The following is a 12725-nucleotide window of genomic DNA, read 5'->3' as shown; positions in this document are numbered from 1 at the left end:
TTCAGAGGTCTCTCCTGTACTGTATTGTTTTGAACTAAGTGAGGTAGAGAGCAATTACACAAAAAGCTGCAAGCCACACACAGAGCAGTAACATTGGGGGTGTATTTGTGTGTGCTGTGCAGAGATGCTCAGGGCACTAAATTCTTCGTAGAGCCAAAATGGGGAATGTGGCTGAGGTTAGGCTCATTTTTTAATGCCTATTAGACATTTTCCTGCAGAGTGGTCAGCAGTCCCCAAGTTGCTTGGGCTCACAATGCACTTCTAGTACGGAAATAAGTGTTAGAAGCTGGGGCCCTCAGACACCAGCCAGGTACTTCTCTCTGACATTACCTCTAAACTAGAAGAAGAATCTCTATTGTTTCCTGGAGTCAGCCTGTCAGTTTGGCTTTTCTCACTGAAACAGACATTCACAGAGCCCTCCTGTAAGGCAGTAGGTGGAGATTTGTTCTTCTTTTACCCAAATGAAGGGTCTTAAACCTCTATATCCCATACTACCATGAAATGTTCTGCTCACTAGCAGGACTGGTATCCCTCTGATCAGTGCACTGTGAAACATACAAGCAGCTCCAGGAGCAGAGGTTGAGAATGTTCCATGTTATCCATGCTGAAAGCATCTCCTGGAGATGGTGGTGGTGGCCTTGTGATCAAGTTCCTTCAGTAAAGGAGGAGAAGGGGGATGTAAAAACATCTCTCACCTACATAATGAATCCCACAGACACATCTCTGTTGAAATTATATTCGTGTCTCAAAACTTTAGGCACCAGTCAGAAAAACCTGAGTTTCTTTAGCTTGCCTTTACAGTAAGCAATAATGTAGAAATAGTAGACACCTCTAGAGAATAATTCAGATTTTGGTCTTTCTGTGATGATTACAAAGAAGCCAAGTGTGACCACAATCATAATTACAATGCCTCAGTTAAATATGTAGAGTTAATCAGGAAAGCTGGTTTTGGTGCCTGAGAACAGTCTCTAGAAGCTGTTGTCCTTGACTTCCAGGCTGGCCTTGATCCAACAGGCAAGTTTTGAGTATGCCTGCAGGCTCTGCTGTATGCATTTCACAGCTGAAGGTGTGTTATTTTGATAACTCCATCAGGGCTACAGTGCTGAACTGTGCTAGAGACTGAGGAGCCCTGCATTAAGAGATTACTAGACCCTGAGTCCTTGTTATTACCCAGAAATGATGCAATGTAGAATTTAGGGAACTGTAATGGGTGGAGCAGTAAGACCTGTTATGATTTAACCTTTTACCATCAGCAGTTAATCCTGTCGTATGTATGTGCTTTATCAGAACTGGGCAGGACACAGTGTGAAAGGATGTTGAAACAGGATTTTACAGTAGCTAATAGATACCATTTGCTGCAAAGAGAGCTCAACAAGGGCCCTGAGCTAAAAAAAACCCACATCAGTTCACAAAAATCATCTTTAAATTGTAATCACCCCAGTGAAAACTTTAGTAGAACACAACTGTGATTCTCTGTTTCAAAGGAAGCCATTTGAGGGCTAGACCATGCTGGGTGCTGCATTATCTGATGGCTTGCAAGGTCAGGTTTTCAAGGCTTAAAGTGTTTTCCATCCTGTTAGGATCAATAGGGATTGGCAGGTTTCTTTGAATACATTGGAGGCATTAGAGCTATAGTCATAACTAAAGCTCTCTGTAAATATACAGAAACTTTGGAGCTGGCATATGGAAGTAAAGGAAAAATACCATTCAGAAGTAATAAAACTTCTCTCATCTGTTAGATGATTTGACTACCATCTGGGGAGGTTGCACAATCATTTCAGGCAGAGTAGAAATATTACCTCAAGCTTCTTAGTCCCACAGAATCATAAAAGAAATATGGAAGTTGATAATGACAAGAACAAAAGAAAATATAAAAGATGTTTTTGGAATGTGGCAAGTGAGAAACTGCCAAGCACAGATCTGGTCTTCCAACTCTCACAATAATCCATATAATTTACCAACTTTAAAGGGCTCTTGACAACATTAATTTCACACACTTGATCTGCAGTGAGCTCTTCTTAACTGCCCTGACTTCGTCTAGAGATGTCTGAGTCATTTTTATTCCTTACTCAAGGATTTTAGTTCTGCAGTCTTGTCTTCGCTCAGAGTCTCCTCAGCATCCTTAGAGCAGCACAGGGGCAGGTGGTGCTGGCAGACACTGAGCTGTCTGTTTTAACCACATAGACTGTCGCTGCTCAAAACAGATAAAAAAAATCACAATATTGAAAACACCATCTGCGGTGGGGATGTAGCCCCCACAACGAGGTATGGGAGGGAAATGCCCACTGCAGTGACTGTGTGAACACACCTCACTCTATGAGGCAGGAGCATGCAGAGCAGTTCACTCAATTTCAGGCAAGCAAGCAGTGGGGAAAAAAGTTTGCAAAAGCTGGGAAAACACCTTGGTATTTGAGTTTCAGCTGAAAGGGAGTGACTCCTGCTCCTCATTAGGGAAGTTCAGTACAAGAGGAAATGAAGGTGATGCCTAATAGATGCTGTGTTTCATAAAGACCTCAGATTTTATTTAAACATATGCTTGATCTTCAGTTCGGGGCTGCTTACTGTGGTGTCCCTTGCCAAGGCTGTTGGATATGCTTGAGGGATTGCAGGAAGGGCTGCCCACAGGTGCCAGGAGCTGGCCCAACAGATAGATGAAAAAACATAGAAATGGGACAAGTCCATGACAGCAGAAACCTGTGCTGCAGAAGACCCTGTTGTGACCCCACAGGCTCATCCTGACCATTGCAGTTAATGACTTGAGTAGTTTTCTAGGACACTTAGCTCCAGGTGCTGGCCTAGACTGACATGCAGCACTATTTTTAGTACAATCTAATCACAGGCGAGCAAGCCTAAAATTACCAGTGTCTTTTTACTGTGAAGTCAGAGCTTTTCTGTTCAATGGATACTGTGAAGGTAACAGCAAATACTTCGGGACATGTACCAGCACCAATAAATATCTATGCCTGCTTTTTACACAGACTGCTCTGGTGTTTGGAATATTTACACAGGTAAAGATGGCAGTGGAGTTTGAAAGATGGATTTTTGCTTGGTAAAGGCAAGCTCCATGAAGAGCTAAGTGCTACTGAAAACTGCTTAATACAACACAGCTGTTTTAAATTCATCAAAGAAAATCACTGCCCTAGATAAGAGGCATGCTCTACGCCTGCTGTATTCTAGTGCTTTTAGTCTTGACAAAAATGTATTTTGAGGATTCAAACTGAATTTGCAACAATTATATCTCAGATTTCCAGAAGCTGCTAGTCTGACAAAACACAAATTTCTAAGGTCATCTGAAAGAAAGGCTGATGTGGAGTAGAGCAGGTGCAGATAGTCAGTGAGGTAAGACAAGCCAGATGTAAAGCTAGCAGGCAAACAAGAAGGTAAGACCGTATTTTTCGTGTGACCCTACAGAGACTTGTTTAGCAGTTTGGGTCTGTGCCAAATAGTTCACTACACCTCTAAAAATTGCTTTACTCTAAAAGAGTAATCTGAAGATCCCTGGACTGCAGTCAACTTAATATCATACATATCTGCATCTTCAAAGCATTCTCTTTGGCTCAACATAGCAACAGAATCGTAACTATTAGTGGTTATTTCAACCTTGAGGTAATTTGATGCCTTGCTACCCCACCCACTAAGCAAATAATAAACTTACTTTGATGTCCCTTTAATGTGTCACAGAAGAGAAAAAGAAAGGCCTTGTATTTAACAGTGTGAAAGAGATTATTCTAAAGATTATAATTTTCAAATGAATACCAAGACTAATGTTAAATGTTTTATTTGCAGTCCATTCTTTCAGCACCCTGCAATCTGGCAACTCTGATGACAGAGAGGACTTGTCAAGGCATTTCCCTACAAAAAGGGAAACATTTTTTATTCCAAAGTCAGTCAGTTAATCCAAAGATATTTATTAAGATGGACTTGATCACAGTGGCCAGGTACCCTGCTCTAACCCAATTCACTGTTAAACATCTATGGAGTTAGATGAGAGGTGAGGAGTTGTAACTCACTGGACACTGGTAAATCATGTTCCAGCTTCAGCTAAAGGCATACAATAACTGAGACTACTCCTTTGAATATCAGAGTATTTCTTTTGCAACACAGTTACATTCTTACTCTGCCTGCAGCTTTAAGTATGTCCTAGTTCTGTTCTAAGCTCCGCCTGCTGCTGGGCAGACACTGAGCAGGAAACCCCACTTCTCAGAGTTCTTGTTCCCCAGCCTAAATATTTCAATCCTACCACTGATTGCAGGGCCATTCATGCCTGTATTAGGAGGTGGAATGCAATCTGACTACTAGGTCCTTTGCTATTTTAATGGCAAGTAACGGGACTAAGGTAGAGATATGGACTATAGGAACACTTTCATGTTTATTCAGGCAAAATGTGACAAGAGATATAAAAATTCTAGAGTAAACTGTAGATAGCAACATGGGCTCTCACTGGAATTCAAACACAGTAATCCTTTTATTGTCTTAATCCATAAATTTTAGTGCGTATGAGCAAGCAATCCTTGCATGTGAATCTCAACTCTCATCTTTCACATACATAGAGATACTAGATATATTTTAAAGTTAAATAACACAAATGTAGCTTAGTATCCTTTGTTTATTCCTAAGACTATGTGAATCATACATAGTGTTGGAAACAGCTTATTCAAAGAACTCGTTTAAATAAAGATCAATTTGCAAATTGTATCAATGGCTTTGTACAGACACATTAATGTACATAGACATGTAAAAAATAGAAAGCACACAGGAAAATATACACTTAATACATTTGAAAAATAGCAAGATTTGGAAAACATTAAGACATCTGGGTGTACAGCACATGTAAACCATTTTGTGGTGAAACCAGAACTGATGAATTGCACATTCACCGATATCCACTAGAGTATAACAAAGTCAGCTCTTTTCTTTTCATCACTAAGCTGATGCTTCAGCAATAGGTTTTAGCTAAAAAAGAAAAAAACCTTAAAAGCCCAGTTAATGGCTTAAAAACATTTGTGTACAGAACAATAACAGTAACAGCATGTGGATTTAAATGAGCTACAAAAAAATCTTATCAGAAGCAGAACTGTAATATACCTATCATCGATCATCTTAATGCCAAAGACATCTGGCTGCATTTTGCATCTACTAATATTAATGACGATATTCTATCCTTCAGCTTTTAGGTTGTGCAGCTCTGTATTTCCACACCCAAGAGAATATATTATATCATTTGTATACGGTTATGTTCTTTAGATAATCATATTGCTCAAAACCAAATGTTGATATTTTCAGTATTTATGCACAGCTCCTGACCCATCTTTCATGTAGATCTCCATGCCAGGGAAAACCTGACATTGAAATTTGGGGATGTTTGCTGTACACAATCAGCAGCATATTATACAGAAACAGATATAATCACACAATTTCACTTATTTTGGCATTATCTAATTTAGGAGCTTTTTAACTATAGTGAAAGGTGTTTTAAATTAGGTATGCCAGATCCTGGTTTGGAGGATATTCTCTATCACCTAGGAGGCCAAACTGCATATTGCATGACAACTTCCTATTATAACTTTACATATCTTACCTGAAGAAGCACAAATTCACAAAACTACAGCTGGGCACACAAACTGTGGATGGATACAGGATCTTAGGCAAATACTAAATGTTGTGTCATGAATTGCTAGCCCTGCTTCTGTACAGGGCAGCGCCCCTGTGTGCTACTAAGGCAAATAAGATGATGAGTAGTTCCTTGCTATAATTCGTTTATTCCCCAACATTGTTTGTGGCTTCCTTTCCCAAAGAAGATGCTAGTGGAGGATTATATGTAAAATTGTGACAGGGAAGCATGACACAGAACTCAGCAGATCCTTTGTTAGACTTGCACCTACCTGGTGGTTAAAACACCCTTCTCTAATGCATGGTGGTTGACTGCCTGCTGTGTGACTGGATGAATAAAAATCCATAACTGGATAATTTTTAGGGACAGCAGTCCTGTGGGTTGCCACTAACCTGCCACCCAGCTGCTAATCCTGGGCTGTGCATGGTTTCCCATTGGGTACCACAGCTGTGAATGAGTGGGCTGCCAGCACTCTGGGGGGGACACACACATCTTCTCCCTGGGGTGTCACCCACAGAAGGTCTGCAAGCACTGGGGATGTAGCTGGGCTACAGCATGAAACTGCAGCTCAGAGAAGGTCTGAACTGAAACTGGCTGTCCCTGCCAAGCAAGCGATGCTGGCAGTATATTCTGCTGCCATCACATCACACACTGCCTATGACTGATAAATTACCAGATCCTGAAAATCTTATGTGTGCTTGCAAGGGGGATTTTTGTTATGTTTGTGGTACTGGCTTCACACATTGGCAAGTATTTTATAAAAAATCAATAAAGAAATGGCATTTCTGTGCAGGAAGAATACTTGATTGGCTTACAGGCCAGGGTAGACACTGAAGCACTTATCTAAGCATTCTTCCTGCATATGGACACTCTCCTAAACTGGGACCATAAATAAATTAATGTTAACAAATTCACTGTATTTACATGTTACCTTGAGACAGTTTCAATCAACCTCAAGTACAGGTAATCTATCTCCCTATTAGCTTCAGAACATGCAAAAAAATAGAATACATATCTGTTCCACCTAAAATACAAAGAAGAGATGTGTTTTCACTAAAAACACTAGAGTTCAAAACTCAGCATCACCAGTAAAATGCAAATTGACATTTTCAGATTCTATAAACCAAGTGTCTCAACAGAAAAGGTTTAATATGGAAGGGAAACCTGTCCACATAAAATAAAACTCTTTCAAATGGAATGTAGTCAGTTTCTAAATACATTCAAATATTACAGTGTCTCTATAAATAGAAAACTAGATAGTGCTGAAGACCTAAAACAGCCCTTTCCAAATGTTCAAGTGAATATATAGATCTCTTTTTGCTATCAATAATACACACTTGCTTGAACTACAGCTGTTCTAGTCTTTGGCAACAGTTCAAGTAACTTCCCCTCTTCTCTCCTTTGCAACCCTCCGTCTTCCACTTTCACACAACAAAGTCACCAGGACATATCTTAATTCATAAGGTTTTTGGGAAAATACCACTTGTCCCAAACTCTCTTTGTGTGTATGCAGTCAGTCAAGGAAGCATATCTTAATCCACCTCAGTCCTTCAATTGTCCCTCAGGCAGTGGCACTTCTCTAGTCTTGGTGCTACATCCAAGAGATGCTATGTGCTGACAAACTCCCTCTTACTTGCACAGAGCCTGCTGAGAAGGATTTCAGAATAAACTTGATTTATTGGACCTCGGACATGATAGGGGGACTGAGAATTTGTTGCATAGTCCTGCAGTTGTGATGGTTTGCTTTGACTGTCGAAATATTTCCCCAGCGTATAGTGCCTCGATAACGTCATTGTTATGTGTGGCCCGTCTTCAGAGGGATTGGATTTCACCACCTGCAGAAGAAATGACATATGTGAGTGCTTTCTGCCTGCACCTAGAAAGACAGACACACAGCTGTGTGCACAGAAATGCTGAGGCAGTTGTCCATGAAGCAGAAGCAGGTCCTGATACTCTTACTTTGAGGGGCAAGTTGCTCATAAACATTATTTTAATGGCCAACTTGTTATGTTGCAAACTAACTAAAGAGCAAGATCTTAATTTTTGAAATCTACATTCACAGGCCCATAATACTCAGTCATTTGACTTTGTAATGCCTTTGTGTATTACACTCTGTTGCCTTCATCAGAGACAATTTACCTAAAACAAAACTCATGACTGCTCCAAATTGCAGAAAGGTTTAAATCTTTAAATCTGATACCAAGCACTTGAGGTACATATAACGTGTCTCAGGTTTGAGCTCAGTGAGAATGCCTCATTGTGACATCCTGATGCAAACCTGGCACAGCCTCACATTAAGACAAAAACCCTTGTGTTTCTTCAAGAAAGGAGTTTTGGAGCAATTTACATCCCTCTCCCCAGGACACCACATGGACAGAACCACAACATGATTCAGTAACTTAGTGTTGAAGAATGCTTCACCTTGGCCCCTGAAATATGTGTAAAGCTCTGGGATTATTGTGTTCAACTTGTATGGAATAAAACCGTGTTCATGGGACTAACAAGTGAGAAAGTGAAAGGTATGGCTGTCAGGAGTTTAACGACTGGGGGCTGATCTCCAGCGAAATGCTGGAGGTCTTGTCTCAGTGAATACTCAGTCACTGCTGAATAACGAAGCAGCTTTGAGAGAGACAGAGCTTTAGAACTTTGCACATATGCAGGACCTCAGCCCAGGCAGTGGCAAACCCAGAGAATGCATAAAAGGTGGTCAACTGATTTTTAAAATAGTATATGTATGTTGTTATGTATGCTTAATAACTCTGATGCCTATCAGTTTTCCTGCTGTGTCAATCACAGCAGACACTTGGAAATGCAAAATTCATTTATTAATGCACATATTTATGCAGAAGCATGTTAGCTTTTAAAAATATAATGTATATTTACTGTCACTGAACAATCAGAAGCAACACTCATATGCAGTGAAGCTCATAATAAATTAAATAAATCATACAAAATTAGGTGTGAGTGAAGAAATAACATGTGCAAAGGCTTGAAAGACTGAGCAGAGAGACTTTGAGGGAACTGGCAGAACTGAAAACAGACCAGGAATTATCCATGTAGAAAATTAATATATCCTCTGATCAATTTCATACAGCTAAGCCAAGGGCTATTATTTATCTTCATGCAATTACTGTAGGTTCATTTTTCTAAATTAGTGCCTTAGATCTTACAATTATTTCAAAATGATGCCACCTTGAACCAATCACCCAAACTGCATTCCTGTTAGGCATAATCTCCCAGGAATGCAATCTAATGTTCACCCAGCCACCAGCAGCCAGCCACTTATAAAGATACAAAAATCCCAAGGTTGCTAATTTCTGTGTAGTGATTATTATTTCACTGCCATTAAAATAGGAAATCAATCTGAATTTAAAAATAGCTTCTGTAATATTTGTATAGTGCTGACCAATGTCCATAAGCATTTTCAAAGAATGAGGTAGATAAAAATCAAGTTCTCATGTGTGCATAGAACTAGAATTTTGTTGGGGATATGCAAGATATTTTGTCCCAGCTCAGTATAATCCCTTTGAAAATCCAGCTCCCTAAGAAATCTGAGCAAAGATTGCAGAGTCTGCAGTGATGAAGATTTCTATGCTATCAGGGTCACCTGAGACCCTCTGAAATGGGTTGGTGGGAACTCAATTCTTCAGGCCATTCAGAGGAAATAGCTTTCTCTTAGCCAGTGAGTGGGAGCGATATGAGAACGGCTGAAGGCATTTCAGTTCTTGTTTTCTGACTGCACAGAATGGACAGTCCTCCATTCCTGCACAGCCATGCTTTAGCTCAGATGTCATTTACACAGGAGTGCCATCCTCTGATACTTTAGGAATGTCAGTTTTTAAGAGAAAGAAAGTGAAAGTACAAAGCATGAGATTTAATCTATCTCATCTGGTTTCAGAAAACACGGAAAGCGCTGGGGTTTCACACAGTGTTCTTGGCTCTGTTCTTGGGGGCAAAATGTCATTTTCCTTGTGCAAACTGCTTCAGCACCTAATGAAACTCCACTTGCCAGGATGCAGAAATAAGTTGATGACAAAACTATAAAAACTAAAGAAGTATCAAAAGATTTCAAGAACTTTATTTTTGCTTTCCTCAAGGATCAAATCTGGTATTTGGTGCATGATGGATTCTATTGGGCATATCTATGGCTCTTTCAGGCACAATGACCTCTCAAGCCTCATTAACAACAGCTCTGTGAGCCAAATTCTCTCCTGATCCTCCCCAGAAACACATACTCTGTTGAGATTCCTTCAGCAGAGAAGCAAGACCAAATCTGCACATGAGCTCATACAAAATGATGGAGCAGTACATGAAAAATGCTGATGACTGATCACGCCCTGCTGTTTTCTCCACAGAGTTCCACACAAAGCATTGGAAATATTTAATTTTGAAGCTCTCTGTTTCGTTCACAAGATCTGTGGAAATGGCAAACATCAGCAATGACCCACAAAAACATCAGCATCTGGGCTCTAGATAAAAAAGGGTCAATACAACAATCTGGGTAAAAAGGAGGGAAGCATTTGCTCCACGGGACTATTTATCAATCACATAAATATCTACTCTGTGACTTACTCCCTCTTTTCCAGCTTCATTTGGACTGAGCTATGTCTGTGCCTCTCAAGTATGGAGCAGAGTGGATTAGAGAACTGGTTAACTAACCACACCTGCTGATGCTGGCCCCAAAGCAGGACAGAGGCCATGGCACTGGCCTGAAAACATGTGAGCTGCCTTGGAGCCTGAGGTGCAAACCAGCTGTGTGGTTGATATGTGGCACATGAGCTCACGTGAGTCTGATAACCCTCCCAAAAAAATTCTATAGACGTCAGTCAAAAAAGCAGGACTACCAGTGTGAGGGAGAGAGATCAGCCCTACACTTCTGTTTGCCCAGTGGATCACTGTAACTATTCCAGATTATTTTTTCTCAGACATAGGAAAAGAGATATATAGCAACAAGATTGGTTCTTCAATTTAAAGCTCCATTTTAGTTGTACTTATGGTTTGATGTGAGTGTGCTGAGCTGTTCAGTTAGGAATGCATTGGTCAAAAACCCATGAGACTGAGTAAAAAGAGAAACTGAGTCCATGCAGAAGCAGCAGAGATGTGTAACACATAACAAATAATACAAGAACCAGGAAACTGTGCAACATCCTTTTGTATGAGTTACCTTTGCAGAAGGGTATGTTTGTTCATTTTTATTTCACTGCTCCAGCAGTTCAGCATGTCCTTGGGTGGCCTAGCACTTGGAGCAGTGATGGACAAGTGCCACCATACAAACTGCTTTCCCCACGATTTGCATTCAGGCCTAACTTTGAGTGACAGACACTGACCCCACCATGTACTTTCGTGTTTCTAAGATCCAACAGTTAAAATATCTTTAATACCTGGAATGATACAAGTGTAAGCTATTACCTCATGGAAATGGCAGCCACACTTCCCTTGCAGGAATTCTTTGTAACGTCCCATGGTGATGACAAAGGTGTCAACCACTTCATAGCCCAAATTTTTTGCTGTATCCAGAATAATCAAGTTTTCATTCCACAAGTTTTGCACTTCTGCCTGCATTCCAGATAAAATGTTGCAATGTCTTGTCAGAAGGATTGTTTAAAGGTTATTATGTCATGGAAAAAAATAGCAAAACTGCATTTTGAATAAGCAATTACATTATACTACAGACATGAATTACTATAAATTCACCCTCGAACAAGGCTGCTAGTCCAAGACTGATGTAGGGTTTTTTCAGAAATTAAAATTACTTTTCAGTAGATGTGCAGCTTCTTGTATTGGAAGATTTCATGATTGTTTAAAATATAAATCTTGGGTAATGGTTTTTAACATGTACTTCACTAATATGAGGTGTAGTTCAGAAAAAAAATTCCAATTATAAAGTTTGTCTGTAACAAATGGTGAAAATGCTCCTTTAAAGAAAAATTCAGCTTCAAATCAAATGCATTGAGGCAGTTGCTTAGAAGGGACTATAGGGTCATAGGTATCTGAAATATGGTTATACTGAATAACAGATTATTATTTCTGAATATACTTCAGGAAGCCAAGAATAGAAAAAAAAGTTAACCATAAAGTTGGCAAGGCAGTGGATTTGACACAGCAGACAAAAGGCCTTTGAGAGTAGCTGGGGGAATCCTGAAGCCTTGAGCATACAAACCACATGGGTAATTTGGCATATGATTCCAATATCGAAGGAGAAAATAATGTTGGTTATAACCTGTAGCTGATTTCTGGAGTTTTGCAAATTTAATAAAGAATAAAAATTCTTAGGAAGTCTTTAATACTCTATCCTTGCCTCACATACCCTGGATTGAAGCTCTTCATCCTAGGATTGAACTTTGCTGGAAACTATAACAGGAGCTATGAAAATGTTGACGACAATAATTTCCTCACTTTATTCTATTTAGGTCCTCCAGATAAGTTAGGAAAATTGTTTGAATCAACAAGAAGACATTCAGTAGACACAAGGCAGATAGGCAGTACTAACTTAGACAGAAAGAGTGGGCAAAATCAGACAGGGCGGCATCTGTAGCAAAGAGAAGTGAGAATAGCAGGAAGTCACACGCTGAATACAGCAATGTGTTATGGTTGCAAAAAGACGTGGGCACTAGTCCCCAGTGCTCAAGGACTGCTGAGTGGAATCTGTAAAAGGCAGTAATTTTCTCTTTTCAACACCTGGGAATAGCTGGAGCATGACACACAGCACTGGTAGGCATCATTTACTCCGTTCTGCCTTCTAGAGCTTCTCATCCATGCATTTTTTGTGTGTTCAATAGAGAATCACTGTCCAAATTGTAATTAAAAATAGTGAATTCAGTGAGTTGCATAGTGCATTGAAATGAGCACATTTGTTACTCTGAGAGTCTTGGATATGATTTAAACTGACTGTAACATCTCATTAACATGCAAATAACAGGCTGGATTCACTGGTACATTCCTGCTGCTCTGTAATGTTCTGGCTTCACAGGTGGGTTAAGATAGATTTATTGAGTTGTGCAAGCCAGACAAGTGAATTGGATGCAGCAGTAACCATGGAGGAAGCCTGAGGAGGGCCTGTGTGCAATGTATATGAGGAGCAGTCTGCTTATCCCCAGAACGATTTCTCAATTTT

The 12725-nt window shown here is 40.0% G+C and overlaps 1 protein-coding gene across 4 annotated transcripts in view; it reads right to left on the bottom strand.

Moving 5' to 3' along the window:
* Nucleotides 1–4350: 4350 nt before the first annotated feature.
* Nucleotides 4351–12725, bottom strand: part of CPED1 (cadherin like and PC-esterase domain containing 1) — a 143276-nt gene continuing 134901 nt past the window's right edge. For 2 of the 4 annotated variants that reach the window (XM_059847179.1, XM_059847178.1), the window contains exons 22-23: nucleotides 11021–11167; nucleotides 4351–7446 (exon numbers count right to left, since the gene is read on the bottom strand). In XM_059847179.1, coding sequence (XP_059703162.1) covers nucleotides 7219–7446; nucleotides 11021–11167 — 375 coding nt within the window. In that variant the 3' untranslated portion in view covers nucleotides 4351–7218. Of the gene's footprint in view, nucleotides 7447–11020; nucleotides 11196–12725 lie in introns of all 4 variants that reach the window. The other 2 variants (XR_009486582.1, XM_059847180.1) reach the window with 2 other exon arrangements.

Source organism: Haemorhous mexicanus, chromosome 5, assembly GCF_027477595.1.
Source record: "Haemorhous mexicanus isolate bHaeMex1 chromosome 5, bHaeMex1.pri, whole genome shotgun sequence".
NCBI classification, from domain to species: domain Eukaryota; kingdom Metazoa; phylum Chordata; class Aves; order Passeriformes; family Fringillidae; genus Haemorhous; species Haemorhous mexicanus.
This window is presented reverse-complemented; position numbering and strand designations above follow the sequence as displayed.